At 41.4% G+C, this 15,951-nt stretch overlaps 1 protein-coding gene across 2 annotated transcripts in view; it reads left to right on the forward strand.

The window, feature by feature from the left end:
• itprid2 (ITPR interacting domain containing 2) overlaps positions 1 to 15,951 on the forward strand; it is a 69,412-nt gene that overhangs the window by 37,272 nt on the left and 16,189 nt on the right. The window contains exons 11-14 of one of the 2 annotated variants that reach the window (XM_033613226.2): positions 13,619 to 13,651; positions 13,820 to 13,927; positions 14,638 to 14,998; positions 15,211 to 15,433. In XM_033613226.2, the coding sequence (XP_033469117.2) occupies positions 13,619 to 13,651; positions 13,820 to 13,927; positions 14,638 to 14,998; positions 15,211 to 15,433 (725 nt within the window). The remainder of the gene's footprint in view (positions 1 to 13,618; positions 13,652 to 13,819; positions 13,928 to 14,637; positions 14,999 to 15,210; positions 15,434 to 15,951) is intronic. The other variant, XM_033613235.2, reaches the window with a different exon arrangement.

Below are 15,951 nucleotides of genomic sequence, written 5' to 3' on the forward strand. Positions count from 1 at the left end.
CCCTCAGTTTTGGCTTCAGCAAGAGAAATGCATGCTCAGTTGGATTCAGGTCAGATGATACGACTTGGCCATTGCAGAACATTCCACTTCTTTGCCTTAAAAATGTCTTTGGTTGCTTTTGCAATATGCTTCAGGTCAATGTCCAACTGCACTGTGAAGCATTGTCCAATGAGTTTTGAAGCATTTAATTGAATATGAGCAGATAATGTAGCCCCAAACACTTCAGCTTTCATCCTGCTGCTCTTGTAAGCAAGACAAGACTTCACTAGAATAAATACAGAGGGTTTATCACAAGATGCAAACCATTGGTTAGCCTTAAAAATGGAAGGCCAGATTAGAGTTTGTCAAAAACCATCTAAAAAGCCTGTACAGTTGTGGAACAGCATACTATGGACAGATAAAACAAAGATCAACTACCAGAATGATGGGAAGACAAGAGAAGGAAGAAGGGAAGGAACTGCTCATGATCCAAAGCACACCACCTCATCAGTGAAGCATGGTGGAGATACTGTTATGTCATGGCCATGTATGGCTGCCAGTGGAACTGGTTCTCTTGTATTTATTGATGATGTGACTGCTGAGAAGAGCATCAGGATGAATTCTGAAGTGTTTGGGGCACCATTATCTGCTCAGATTCAACCAAATGCTTCAAAACTCATTGGACAATGCTTCACAGTGCAGATGGACATTGACCTGAAGCATACTGCAAAAGCAACCAAAGATATTTTTAAGGCAAAGAAGTGGAATGTTCTGCAATGGCCAAGTCATATCATCTGACCTGAATCCAACTGAGCATGCGTTTCCCTTGCTGAAGCCAAAACTGAGGGCAAAACACCCAAAACACAAGCAGGAAGTGCAGACGGCTACAGTAAAGGGCTGGCAGAGCATCACCAGGGAAGAAACCCAGCATCTGATGATGCCTATGTGTCCAACACTTCAGGCAGTCATTGACTGTAAAGGATTTGCAACCAAGTATTAAAACTGACTGTTTAATTGATGATTATGTTAGTTTGTCCAAATACTTATGAGCCCTTAAAGTCGGGGGACTGTGTGAAGAAAAGGTTGTCATTCCTACACGGTTCATACTACATTTTTGAAAAAAGCCTTAAATGAAAGCTGAGAGTCTGCACTTTAAGCAGGTATTCATTGTTTCATTTAAAACCCATTGTGGTGGTGTACAGAGCCAAAATGACGACAACTGTATCATTGTCCAAATAATTATGGACCTGACTGTATGTAACTGTTTAGTTGCAACTTAGATATGTTGCAACTATTCTCCATGATGCAACAGCTTTTATTTTAGCAATGCATAAACCACAACTTGTTAATAATTTACATTATAACTAGGTTAAGTTTGAACTTACACACAACGTGTAACTGGCTGCTGTCTTCCTAGTCTTACTGGCCTTATGTGGGGCGCCTATTATTTTGTTGGTTTCATCTTTGGGTGTGTTTGTTAACTTTCATTTGCTATTGCTGGCTGTAGTTTAAACAAGTTCAAAGTTGTGGTCCTGTTCAGTTCACACAGCCTAACATATGTTTGTCAAAGTTGGGAACACACGTCCACATATGAATGTAAATAAAACGTTATTTGCATTCTTCGCATACCAGATAATTTTGTTGGTCTGGAATCTGATTTAACTGATTTAAACACAAATTAAAACATATGTTTTCACTCAATTTGTATAATTAATGCATCTTATGAATAGTATAAATAGAAATGATCAGGTTCTACACAATAATAATAATAAGTACATGTCATAGTAAAACAAATTGTAATAGTGTAACTATCCAAATGAGTCTCCACTGTGACTCTGCATTTTGGATGAAGACATACTTTATCAACAAACATTTTGAGCAGCCACACAGACAGCTGTTGTGACATGATATTGCTATAAACACATAAAACAATAAAACACAAATACCAACACATTCTGACCGTGACCATTACAACCAGCTGACCCCAGAGCTGTGCAGGAGCGCTGATGTAACATCAGCTGCTGTTTGTCAGACTGCTGTAGATGAACGTCTCTTATTTTCTCCGAGCTCTCCTTCCTTATATTGTGAAACTGTTCAAACATTTGCTGAAACGCAGGTGCAGGGTGATCACAAGCAGCAGATGTTCACCTATACAGAGCGACATGTTCTCACTTATGGAGGAAATAAAAAAGACAAAACGATGAAGAGCACTAAAACAGCCACATAAAGGTTGAAATAATGTGTCAGATACGGTCACTGTTAAGGACTGACACTGTTAAACTAAGTGGTTTCTGATCACTCTTTCCGTTTGTTTGGGATTGACATTTGCTTTTTTAGTCTACTGGGTCACCAGAGGTGTTGACCTGGATGTTGGATGTCTAAAACAAACAACCTGACTCATTGCATTATGGACATTCATACACTTTCCATCGGCTTATCTCAAGATCACGGCCTAATTTTCTTGTTATCTGCAGATAACAACTAAATGAGTCACACACTGCTCGTTTGCACGCACACTGAAGCTCAGTGAACTGAGTCAGCAGGAGGAGAGCGGGCCAACATTTAGCCTGACGGGCAGGAAAATAGCTCATGATGACAATAAACTAGGGAACGAGGACACATTAAAAGGCCCGCTGAGAGAAAGTGGAGGGGCTCAAGAGGCGCATGTTCACTGTCAAAATGCTCTTTACTGTATCACTGAATCACTAATGTTCATCCAACTTTGGCACCCCTCAGTGGAAGTATTATAAAAGGCAGCAGTTCAGGATCCAACCAAGGGATGAATAGGCTGAAAGCAGCACATACAGTAGTGCTGCAGAGCAATGTCGCTCACCTCTCCCATGGATTACAACAGCAAAAGGGTTGAGATAAGGCGGGAGACACGCCTTTATAGGTGGGGTACCCTCAAAGGTGAACATAGGGCTACAGAAACTGAGTATCAAATGTTCCACATATTGAGTATGGAGGCCTAAGCATGTCAGGTAATAACAACTGAATTTTTGACTTTGTTACACATATTACTGCTGTATAACTGACCCTGTTCCAACTATACCTAGTTCATTTTTTTGATATCACCTTGGTTGAGGTCAAGAGATCCTCCTCCTGAGACCTCATATGAGGACATCACATGTTAGGTTTACTTGACCTTACACTTTATTCTACTTAAGTTAGACCTGTTGTTCTCGTTCGTGGACACTTTTTTTTGTGCCATCTAGTGGTAGTAAGTAGACAATACACTAATCCATGTAAAAACAAGATAGCAGCCATCTCTGCCAAGTCAGTCTGTAGCCGATCCTGACACAAAAGCGGACAAGGTCCAAAACCTGAACAGATTTTATGGTTGAAACTTGTTTATTTTACTGATGTCCCGTTTGAGGACACTGGGACTTAATTCTCATTGGCAATGTTTAGTTTTTGTACTTATCGGGTCCTACTGATCCCAAATAGCTAAAAGAAATTAAAAATGCATACCAAACAAAAGTTAAGGTCTCAGGAGGATATGCTCCAATGACAGCTGAGCAAGCTTGTAACCTGACAAAACCTCAGTCAAATTTTCCCTTCCCTGTTATACTTAGATTTACTATGAGCTAGGTAAAGAGGTTGAAAAGAAAACAAAATTTTGAAGATGGTTAAAAGATGTGGCTGGGAGGTCCCTCACAGTCTTCACGGAAACATTAAATTGTATATTGTCATGTCTTAAGTTAGCTAATGTTAGCAAAATGCTCGCCAACTAGCTAGCAAATGTATAGCTACGTCAAGTGGAGTTATCTTAAAGTCAGTTTAGCAGCGCTAGCCAGGTTTGACTTTGTCTCTAAGCAGAACCAGCATTGCCATGTTTCTTTTTGTGAATCTTGTCCAACATAGTAACAGTAACTAAGGGGATGGGACTTAGGATTGGTCAATTGAGGAAGTACAGGTGCACTTCAACCACCTATAAAAGGATTGAGCAAGTCTCTTGTTAAAGATGGTGTCACGGCAGTTTCACACAGCGTTGCTATAGCGCTCAGCTGATGATCCTGAGAAACAGGGAAAAGGTCCTAGCACTAAAATGGAGTGGAGTTGAGTCGAACCATTCAGTGTATACAGGTGTACGTGTGCCTTTACACATAACCTGTTTGGTTAAAACAAACTCGTGTGTGTTTCTATGGTTCAGTGTTGGCTGATTTGAGAACTGTCAGTCAAACTTTGGTGCAAACTAAACAAGCCGAGACCGCCTGAAAGGGAGGGACCTCTGGTGCTGCGTTTTGTGGTGTGAAAGCAAAGCAGATCAGTCACAGGACTGTGTTATGGCGTGTTCCCATTATTGCTGTGAAACATGAGATTGAGTTGCACTCTTGATTGATACTACTTATAATGTTTGGACTCATGTTTGAACATAAACACACACATGAGAAGCATTAAAATTCTTTGTGACTCTCTGTCAGTCACCAGACTTATATTTCCTGGTTTTTCTACCTATTAAACTTCCACAAAAGAGTTACTCAAATTGTCTTTTATTGTCTGTAAACACACTCACAAGCGAAACCAAAGGTAAGAGCCAACCCGTGATTCACTCTTGTTTGGTTTTACGCCTCCTTTATTTGCGTTTTTTGGAGTTGTGTCTAGGATGCCTGCTACTTACAGTCTGGCATAGGGATGCACCAATATGGGTTTTTTTCAACCAATACCAATAACCGATAATTACCTGCTTCTCATTGCCGATAACCGATATGATAACTGATCATTTCAGTGTGTATAACCTGTAGTTTATGTCCACAAAATATGGCTGATATAATGTTTCATAGCTCTGACCTAACCAAATCAAACTGACTCACTTTTGTTAACGTCCATCCGTTGTTAAATCCAGACTGGGTTGCCAGGTAACAATACAAATAATCGCTAACTGTAGCATCACATGGCTAGCAGTTATTGATAAGTTTAACAACAGAATTGAGCCTTTTAAAAGCTCTGTGTTGGATGTTAGCAGCTGCTGCTAATTAGCTCGTGCTAACACTCTGGAGACGGTCATTCAGCGCTGCATCTAACCTTTGTTGTGGGGCAGTTGGAGGTCAGACCCTCGGCGTAATCCTGTTGTCTTCCTCTGAAACTGCGAAAGACGTCCACACCGCAACATGTTTTGCCCTCCTGACAGTGTGCTGCAGTTGTTGTTGTTCTTCTCTGTATTTATTTGTGGCTAGCAAACGATATTTAAAGGTACATGTACCGCCACTCACTGTGTCGGGTGTGTAGATGCTGCCATTGTTGAGTCAATGAAAGCAGTCTGGCGTCATGTTATCGGCGCTATTTATCGGCTATAATTTTATTTATTGGAATAATGCGTAATAGTTAAAATGTCCCATTATCGGCCGGTAAATTGTTGGCTTGATATATATTGTGCATCCCTAGTCCAGCACCTGGTTGCCACACCGCCACACACTTCTCGTGGATCATGAGAGGGATTACTTCTGTATGAGCCTACACATTGTTTTTAGGAAAATCCTGCATCATGTTTTTTTAACAGCGGATTCTCAGATCACCTTAAGGCATTGCAAATGGCTTTCTGGGTGACCCTGATGTTGTAAAAGTTTGGTTTAAAACTAACTAATAACTGATTGAACATGAAGCTGCAGTGACTCAGATCTGTGGATCTTTTTCTTTCTTTACATGAACTGCTCCTTTAACAGTCTCTGGGCTGTCTGTGGTTCCTGGAAGCTATTTTTCTTTTCCAGAACATTCTCATACTGTTACCATCGGTTCCTCGGATCCCAGACATGTGTATGTGTGTGTGTGTGTGTGTGTGTGTATTGTTGTTGTTTGTTATGTAAGCTCTGTTCTCACCATCAGAAAGAATCTCTTGGGATGAGGAGAGAAAAAGAGGGAGTACGTGTCGTTTTCTCTTATTCCTCACTTCCTGTTTTAGGATCCTCAGAATGAGCTTTAATGTGGAGTCAGCAGTCGGCAGGAAACAGGCTCACGCAGTATTACTATCATCACACATAGCCGCTGTAATAAGAGGTTCATGTTCTGTAGTCGTGTCCAGATGTGAATGAAGAAACTCGACTGCATGACTGACTGGTTTGTAGCGTTGACACAATCATTTGTTTGTGTGTTTAAGATTGAAGGTTCTTTGCGACAGCAGATTAAGCTGAAAACTTTACAGTGGCATTCTTGAGTGCTATATGGTAGGCAACTGGACTTGCTTGAGTTTCTTGAAGGCGTTTCACCTCTCATCCAAGGGGCTTCTTCAGTTCTAAAGGTTTTAAGTTTTTAGAGTTTAAGTTTATCTTACCACTTTACCTTGTTCCGACAGGGAACTGAGGACGTTATCTATGCTCTCCTCAAAGCCAACAGACTCCATTGACAGCAACAACATTGACTTTATTTTGTCCCTAGAGGGCAATTAGTTGCACAGCAAGTAAAGACAAACATAAAACAGACACAAGAGAACGCATATAAATACTCAACAATCAGGGGGAGGTGGGGGAACCAAATATAGTGATCTGAAACAACAGTGGCCGTCAACAACAACCATCAATATCAACACGAACAACACAGTCATCACTCATCACCAGTAACAACCAGCCAAAAGAGTAGCCTCAGTACGAAGTTTGACACGAGCACACAGGAGTTGCTGGTCCACCGACAACTGGATTATTAGCTGTGTTTGTTATTGTGCGACTTCTGGAACTGAGCTGACGTAACATCCACAGCAGTACGTGGGTTTATATGTAGCAATGGCATCCTGCAGAAACCGACATCAGGTCACATAGGAAAAAGTTGTTAGAAGGGCTTGGGAAAAAAGCTCTTTGAGGGTAAATGATTCCTACTTTGACCAAAACTAGAATTTTTGACTTCATGAACACTGCTGGAAAATAGGAGTGGGAATCACAAAAGGCTCCACGATTCGATATTATTGTGATTTTAAATGTGTTGCGATATGCTGGGTATAATGTCCCCAATGGAAATGGAATGGAAACTTTGTCAGCAGCAAAGTTTTCAGTCTGTTCATCTCACTTCAGTCATTTCTTGCAGCAAAATGTATGTAGTGGACTACCTAAAGTTTAATTTGTATTTCTCCCACTCCTACTGTAAAGCTACAGAATAATGTACAAAGATTAAAAAAAGGGAGCTGCCCTTTACACAATAACTCTACAGGAAGTTTCAGAGTTTTAAGGAGGGTCTTTTTTTCTGTAAGTGGATCTTTACACATTTATTAATCACACAGGATCTGAATATACAGTACAGGCCAAAAGTTTGGACACACCTTCTCATTCAATGCGTTTTCTTTATTTTCATGACTATTTACATTGTAGATTCTCACTGAAGGCATCAAAACTATGAATGAACACGTGGAGTTATGTACTTAACAAAAAAAGGTGAAATAACTGAAAACATGTTTTATATTCTAGTTTCTTCAAAATAGCCACCCTTTGCTCTGATTACTGCTTTGCACACTCTTGGCATTCTCTCCATGAGCTTCAAGAGGTAGTCACCTGAAATGGTTTCCACTTCACAGGTGTACCTTATCAGGGTTAATTAGTGGAATTTCTTGCTTTATCAATGGGGTTGGGACCATCAGTTGTGTTGTGCAGAAGTCAGGTTAATACACAGCCGACAGCCCTATTGGACAACTGTTAAAATTCATATTATGGCAAGAACCAATCAGCTAACTAAAGAAAAACGAGTGGCCATCATTACTTTAAGAAATGAAGGTCAGTCAGTCCGGAAAATTGCAAAAACTTTAAATGTGTCCACAAGTGGAGTCGCAAAAACCATCAAGCGCTACAACGAAACTGGCACACATGAGGACCGACCCAGGAAAGGAAGACCAAGAGTCACCTCTGCTTCTGAGGATAAGTTCATCCGAGTCACCAGCCTCAGAAATCGCAAGTTAACAGCAGCTCAGATCAGAGACCAGATGAATGCCACACAGAGTTCTAGCAGCAGACCCATCTCTAGAACAACTGTTAAGAGGAGACTGCGCGAATCAGGCCTTCATGGTCAAATAGCTGCTAGGAAACCACTGCTAAGGAGAGGCAACAAGCAGAAGAGATTTCTTTGGGCCAAGAAACACAAGGAATGGACATTAGACCAGTGGAAATCTGTGCTTTGGTCTGATGAGTCCAAATTTGAGATCTTTGGTTCCAACCGCCGTGTCTTTGTGAGATGCAGAAAAGGTGAACGGATGGATTCCACATGCCTGGTTCCCACTGTGAAGCATGGAGGAGGAGGTGTGATGGTGTGGGGGTGTTTTGCTGGTGACACTGTTGGGGATTTATTCAAAATTGAAGGCACACTGAACCAGCATGGCTACCACAGCATCCTGCAGCGACATGCCATCCCATTCGGTTTGCATTTAGTTGGACGATCATTTATTTTTCAACAGGACAATGACCCCAAACACACCTCCAGGCTGTGTAAGGGCTATTTGACCAAGAAGGAGAGTGATGGAGTGCTGCGGCAGATGACCTGGCCTCCACAGTCACCGGACCTGAACCCAATCGAGATGGTTTGGGGTGAGCTGGACCGCAGAGTGAAGGCAAAGGGGCCAACAAGTGCTAAACACCTCTGGGAACTCCTTCAAGACTGTTGGAAAACCATTTCAGGTGACTACCTCTTGAAGCTCATGGAGAGAATGCCAAGAGTGTGCAAAGCAGTAATCAGAGCAAAGGGTGGCTATTTTGAAGAAACTAGAATATAAAACATGTTTTCAGTTATTTCACCTTTTTTTGTTAAGTACATAACTCCACGTGTTCATTCATAGTTTTGATGCCTTCAGTGAGAATCTACAATGTAAATAGTCATGAAAATAAAGAAACCGCATTGAATGAGAAGGTGTGTCCAAACTTTTGGCCTGTACTGTATGTCTGAAGTCTCATGTTTGCTCAGATCTGACTGAGTTACGACTCTGAGAGGGAGTATGTTTTTTGGCACCAACTGAGGCAGTTTGGTTGTAAAATCCTTCAATAGCCTCAATCAGTTACGTGTCACAGACCATGTTGATGAGCAGCCAAATCAGCATGCCAAACTACAATTACAAACTTCCTGTTGTTGTCAGGACACCTTTCGCTTTTACCTCACACAGTGTCTTCACCTCACCTCTCTTTTTAAATATCTTTGTAATGTCAGCTCAGGTCAGTTTTCAACACAGCTGCACTGTAGTGTGAAGGTGTGCTTATTTTGGCTGTCCTGATATCCTAGTGGAGGGGATGTTTTGCAGAACCAGCCTTGTATCGTAACAATATGGGTCGTATGTGTAACTATACGGTGTTAAATCTTTCCGGATCATACCAGCACCTAGATCTCAGTCCTCATCTCTCGGCTCAAATTCACTGGGGAAGCATTTTGCATCATCCTGCAGCCTTTCACTGGCACCCGAGCTGTTGCTCAAACTACAGATTATGCTTCTGCATTTTTGTATATCTGCCACCACAGACACAAAGAGTATAGAAGTGGATCAACTCAGATTAGACTGTAAGACTAAGCAGTACTTCTACTGTACTGTTTGTGTCTCTTCAAAAAACATATTATAGTGCACTGTTTGGCTGTTATACGAGATCATTTGTTACCAGCCAGCTGCCATATTGTTTCCTGTGACAACAATGGTCAAGCTTGCATTATGTCACCCACCAGAGGGAGCATTTATTGGTCTTGTGTGGCGCAGTGCATTCTGGTAGTTGTAGGTTTTCTATCTCTTGAGCTAAATCAAACGCCACAGCTCTTTTCCTCTGTTTTCTCTGGTCATGTAGCACCAAAAGTATTTGTGTTTTCCGCTGCATAGACAGCTTAGTTTATGAAAAGACCATCTTTCCAGCAGTGAAATATCTTTTTAAGATACATACTATGTAATTCTCTCCTCCTCCTCTCTCCCCATGTTTACTATCTGTCTGCCTAAAATACCAAAAGAAAATGTGTTGATTGTAGTTTACATTGGACTTTTCCCGGGCTGTCCTGAATACCAGTTTTTGGGCATTGAAGCTTCAGATAGAAAAATCTGTAATTAATGTACGCTTCAGTGGGGGTTAATGAGAGACGGGGACATACAGTACAGGCCAAAAGTTTGGACACACCTTCTCATTCAATGCGTTTTCTTTATTTTCATGACTATTTACATTGTAGATTCTCACTGAAGGCATCAAAACTATGAATGAACACATGTGGAGTTATGTACTTAACAAAAAAAGGTGAAATAACTGAAAACATGTTTTATATTCTAGTTTCTTCAAAATAGCCACCCTTTGCTCTGATTACTGCTTTGCACACTCTTGGCATTCTCTCCATGAGCTTCAAGAGGTAGTCACCTGAAATGGTTTTCCAACAGTCTTGAAGGAGTTCCCAGAGGTGTTTAGCACTTGTTGGCCCCTTTGCCTTCACTCTGCGGTCCAGCTCACCCCAAACCATCTCGATTGGGTTCAGGTCCGGTGACTGTGGAGGCCAGGTCATCTGCCGCAGCACTCCATCACTCTCCTTCTTGGTCAAATAGCCCTTACACAGCCTGGAGGTGTGTTTGGGGTCATTGTCCTGTTGAAAAATAAATGATTGTCCAACTAAACGCAAACCGGATGGGATGGCATGTTGCTGCAGGATGCTGTGGTAGCCATGCTGGTTCAGTGTGCCTTCAATTTTGAATAAATCCCCAACAGTGTCACCAGCAAAACACCCCCACACCATCACACCTCCTCCTCCATGCTTCACAGTGGGAACCAGGCATGTGGAATCCATCCGTTCACCTTTTCTGCATCTCACAAAGACACGGCGGTTGGAACCAAAGATCTCAAATTTGGACTCATCAGACCAAAGCACAGATTTCCACTGGTCTAATGTCCATTCCTTGTGTTTCTTGGCCCAAACAAATCTCTTCTGCTTGTTGCCTCTCCTTAGCAGTGGTTTCCTAGCAGCTATTTGACCATGAAGGCCTGATTCACGCAGTCTCCTCTTAACAGTTGTTCTAGAGATGGGTCTGCTGCTAGAACTCTATGTGGCATTCATCTGGTCTCTGATCTGAGCTGCTGTTAACTTGCGATTTCTGAGGCTGGTGACTCGGATGAACTTATCCTCAGAAGCAGAGGTGACTCTTGGTCTTCCTTTCCTGGGTCGGCCCTCATGTGTGCCAGTTTCGTTGTAGCGCTTGATGGTTTTTGCAACTCCACTTGGGGACACATTTAAAGTTTTTGCAATTTTCCGGACTGACTGACCTTCATTTCTTAAAGTATTGATGGCCACTCGTTTTTCTTTAGTTAGCTGATTGGTTCTTGCCATAATATGAATTTTAACAGTTGTCCAGTAGGGCTGTCGGCTGTGTATTGACCTGACTTCTGCACAACACAACTGATGGTCCCAACCCCATTGATAAAGCAAGAAATTCCACTAATTAACCCTGATAAGGCACACCTGTGAAGTGGAAACCATTTCAGGTGACTACCTCTTGAAGCTCATGGAGAGAATGCCAAGAGTGTGCAAAGCAGTAATCAGAGCAAAGGGTGGCTATTTTGAAGAAACTAGAATATAAAACATGTTTTCAGTTATTTCACCTTTTTTTGTTAAGTACATAACTCCACATGTGTTCATTCATAGTTTTGATGCCTTCAGTGAGAATCTACAATGTAAATAGTCATGAAAATAAACAAAACGCATTGAATGAGAAGGTGTGTCCAAACTTTTGGCCTGTACTGTAAGTCAGACTTTTTTTTAAATATTAGTTTTCAGTCGAGCATGTGACTATTAGCCATTTTGTTAGCATGCAGGTCATAGTAACATTAACCATAATAACTAGAAAAAAAGAATACTTTGCAGGATGACTGAGATGTTACTTACAGTTTTCAGGTGATTTGCCAAGCTCGTCATAGATTTTTGATATGTAGGTTTCCTTTGGGTATATCTGACACTCAACTTTTAGGGGGGTTTCTCTGTCAATTTAAAAACTAGTCCAGACAAATGGCTTTCTGGACATTTTGCTAACATATCTGTAAACCTGTCACATGTGGCCAAACTTTGTCAGTTTCAGTAGTGCTGGAAACAAACTGTTTCGATTGATCCACACTGCATGGAAAATAAAAGGTGTCAAAGAGTACATTACAAGTCAAGCCAAAAAGATCATCAGTGACTCCTCTCCTCTTAGAGTACGCATACCTTTGTCTATAAAGCTTTTAAACAATGGCAGATAAAGCCAGATCTGGCACTGGATTATGACGATTTGCTGACTTGCACTTTCACAGAGATATTTTTAGCGTATGATGTTATTTATTTATTTACCTTTTTGTGTTTCTTATTGCAACGTTGGGTATAATGTTGATTTGTCTATGCACTATGTTGAATGTTGTATTTCTATGGCTGCAGTATGGGTGTAGGGCCCAGGACAAATGTCCTGCACTGTGAGACAATAAAATGAATCTTGATCTCAGTGACTGATGTGAGATGAGAGCAAGTTTGGACTCAGAAAACTATCACACACAGACACACACACATAATTATATATATATATATATATATATATATATATATATATATCAATAAAATAAAATACTGATTTGGACGTTTATTATCATGGCAACGATCTAAGCTTCAAAGTGTTTGGGTCAACCATAGACTTTTCATTTGTGATGGCGTCCATCTGTGTTTACGAAAGTTCACTGTAATGCTAAGTAAAGCCCACTAAAACAGTTATTACGGTAGCTGTCTTCTACCCAGACAAGAAGTTTCAGTCCTTCATCTAATATTAAATTAGAATGAGAGTCACCAGAATTAGAGTTGGGAGAAGAGTGATGTAACTGAATGCCACTAATGAAATGTGTCAGCCACAGTGAGTCAGTTATTTTAGGAGTTAGAGGTCAGACTGGGATCAAAGGTGAGAGGCTAAGAGCGAGCAGGCCCCTGCTGTATTTCAGGTGATGACATCAGAGCGAGTTATGTGGTGTTTGCAGAGTGGCGGACAAAAGGCAGAGGTCTGTGTTTCATAACAGACTGACAACTATTTAGACAGTGAGGGATAGAGGGATGGAGGGATGGAGGGATGGAGGGACGAGTACGGAAGGAAGGAAAGTATGCAAGTCATCATCCTGTTAGAGATGAGACTGACAGCTCCACTTACACAACCACAGAAGAAGAAGGAGGGAGGGGAGGCTTTGACGTCTGTGTCCAGTTATACCATGAAATTACTTCATGAATTATTCTTCTGCTGCAGATAGTTACTGAATTCCAAACTTTTATTTTTGTTAAATGGGTGTAAGAATCAGCCAGTGGCATGGCTGATATCTTTTATATTTTTTAAGAATAACATGTAATTTTCAAAATTTTAGCGCAGCGCTCTACCTGACTCTGGCTGAGATCACTCATGTTCACTCACTGACTAATCCCTTACTAATAAAAATAACATTTATAGTGAAACTTTGGACAATAAAATGATAGAGCGCTACACAGTAAATGGGGGATTGATGTTTCCTGAGACACTGCACTGGAACCTCACTGGTGGAGTTTATTGTGGCTTGAAGAACACTAATTTTTGTGGGAGGGAGTGCTTTAAAAACAAGCTGAGAGACACCAGGAAACATCCGACTAGCAGAGATATTTGAACTGGGTCAGAGGAGGAAGAGCGCTGCTGGATACTGACATGTTTCAGACTCTAAACTAAACTGCCTCCTGATCTACTCACTGCCTGTTACAGTTCACCAGTACGCCAGGACACATAAAGGAGCAGGTTAGGAAAAGCCTTCTTCAAAATTTTAGAGAATCCAAATCAGTGCAATGTATTTAAAAAGCATCTTTTGTTTTTTAGTAGCATTTAACTAGTGTACATATTTTGTCTTTATTTTGACTCTGTGAAACACTTTGTAACTTTGTTTTTTTTTGTTTCTGTCTCTTTCAGGTCGTTTCCGTCAGATTGAGGTCTTGACCTCAGTAGCTAACGAGTTCTTCCAGCTCTACAGTCAAGTTTCTGGTCAACCTGTCCAACGCATCAGCTCCAGGGACCAAGGTAACCATGGCAACCAAGCCATGTCCACCAAAAGACAGTTATTGCTTTCAGACCTAGAGTTGTCTTGCTTTGGTCTGAATCAGGGACTATTTTTGTTACAAAGTTGTATAATTGCCTAGAGTTGGTTCGTGTTCTCACGGCAGCATTTATAAGCAGACCAGATCAAATGCCTTGTGTGAGAAAGCTGCTCTTGATTGGTCAGACTTTCCATGTGGGAAAAATCCAGGAAGTAAACAAAACGTTGAAGAAGAGTACACTTGCACAGCAGGAAAGGGCACTTCAAAATTAAAAGCTCTGTGCCAGAAATTCACCATACTTAAAAAGAAAGTGTGATTTTTTTACAAACTTGACATGTTCATGAGTCACTTGCGGTCCTTTCAGAATGGACCTGCAACCCACCTTTGGACCCGCAACCCACCATTTGGGAACTACTGTTCTAGACTTTTAGAGGACACTGGACTTTTTTGTCTAGACCAAGTTTGAGCACTTCAGTGAAACGTAAACAACCTACTTTGAGATTGAGTTTTTGTCAATGATAGAAATTTTGTGATAGTTTAATTCCATCATTTTTTTTTTCATCTCAATAACATCTTATCTTCACCATGGACAAAACATTAGTTGACGAATATATTTTGTCTCAGACTATGTTAACAGAACAAGCACTACGTTTGGTTGATAGTGGTTTTTACTCTGATTGTTTTATCTCTCAGGAGGAGAAGTGGGTGAAGCAGGTGAGGAGAAGTCATCTCCTTCTCTAAAGAGGAGCGGCTCGGCTCGAAACGTCGCCAAACTCCTCAAGAAAACCATCACCAAACACAACCTGCTTGCAGTCTCCTCCGAGTTGCCTGAAGCGAACACACCTAACCAGAAAACACCATCAAACGGACACGCCACTTCTGATCACACACACACCAACGATCACGCACACACCACCACCGGGCTGGAACAGAACGGCAGCAGCACCGAACCCGACCACCAGGTGGAGACCAGCACCCAGAAACACATGCGCAAGAAAGACAGCTGTCCCTTGGCGACAGTTAAAGAGGAAACCAATGGGGATGGAGAAGAAAGGTAGGACAGACCAGTAGCTAATGTAAGCTGGCTAATATTAAAACCAGTTTGCAGTGGAGATGGAAGTACTCAGACACCTTACGTAAAAATACCAGTACATCAGGTACTCTAGTTACACACACATTAAAATCCTACTTGAGTAAAAGTACAGAAATATTAGTAGCACAATGTGAAAGTATTTTAGCATCGTTACTGATCTCACCTCCCATCAGTCCTGAACAGAGCAGCAGCACCGAACCAGCAGCCAATGGAGAGCATCAACCAGAGTCAGCTGACTCTCAGTCATCCAATCAGAAAACTGAAGAGGGAACCCAGGTGGTCAAGGAGGAGGAGAAGAACCTGACTTCAACCCCAGAGAAAGCTCCTCCCTCCCTGCCCCCGCTCCAGCTGGCCCAGCTTCGCACAGAAAACACAGACTCTTTCGACATGGAGGAGGTACGACGTTCCCCTGGGTTCTCTCCTGGGTTCTCTTAGGTTCTTCATACTTGTGTTCTCCACCCGCACAATGTAGTGTGACAGATATATGTTTCACAAACATCACAGCTTTTTACTTCTTGTCAACTCTACAGTAACGTTACCCTTGCCTCCGATGTTAGTGATAAAAGTGCTTTTTCGTCCTAAAGTTATTTAAGATAGTTTCCAGAGTTAGCTTTGTACATATTGTTGGTAGCATTTACAGTTTGTTTTGGTACATAGTGTTTTTGGTGATTTTAATAGTGAAGTTTGCCTGTAAAGTAACCTAGCTAGCTATTAAAATGAAAATAAAGCATATATAGCAACCTTACGTTAGCTAAGCTCTGAAAACCAGGCTAATGTTGGTGCTACACATAGACTGTATAAAATAATGGATGTAGCCACCATGACGTCATCCACTGGTTTGTGGACTCACACTCACCATATTCGAATGTGAGGGTGGAGCTGTGGAAGAGTGAGGGGTGGATCTGATTTATATC

Source organism: Epinephelus lanceolatus, chromosome 14 (genome assembly GCF_041903045.1).
Source record: "Epinephelus lanceolatus isolate andai-2023 chromosome 14, ASM4190304v1, whole genome shotgun sequence".
NCBI classification, from domain to species: domain Eukaryota; kingdom Metazoa; phylum Chordata; class Actinopteri; order Perciformes; family Serranidae; genus Epinephelus; species Epinephelus lanceolatus.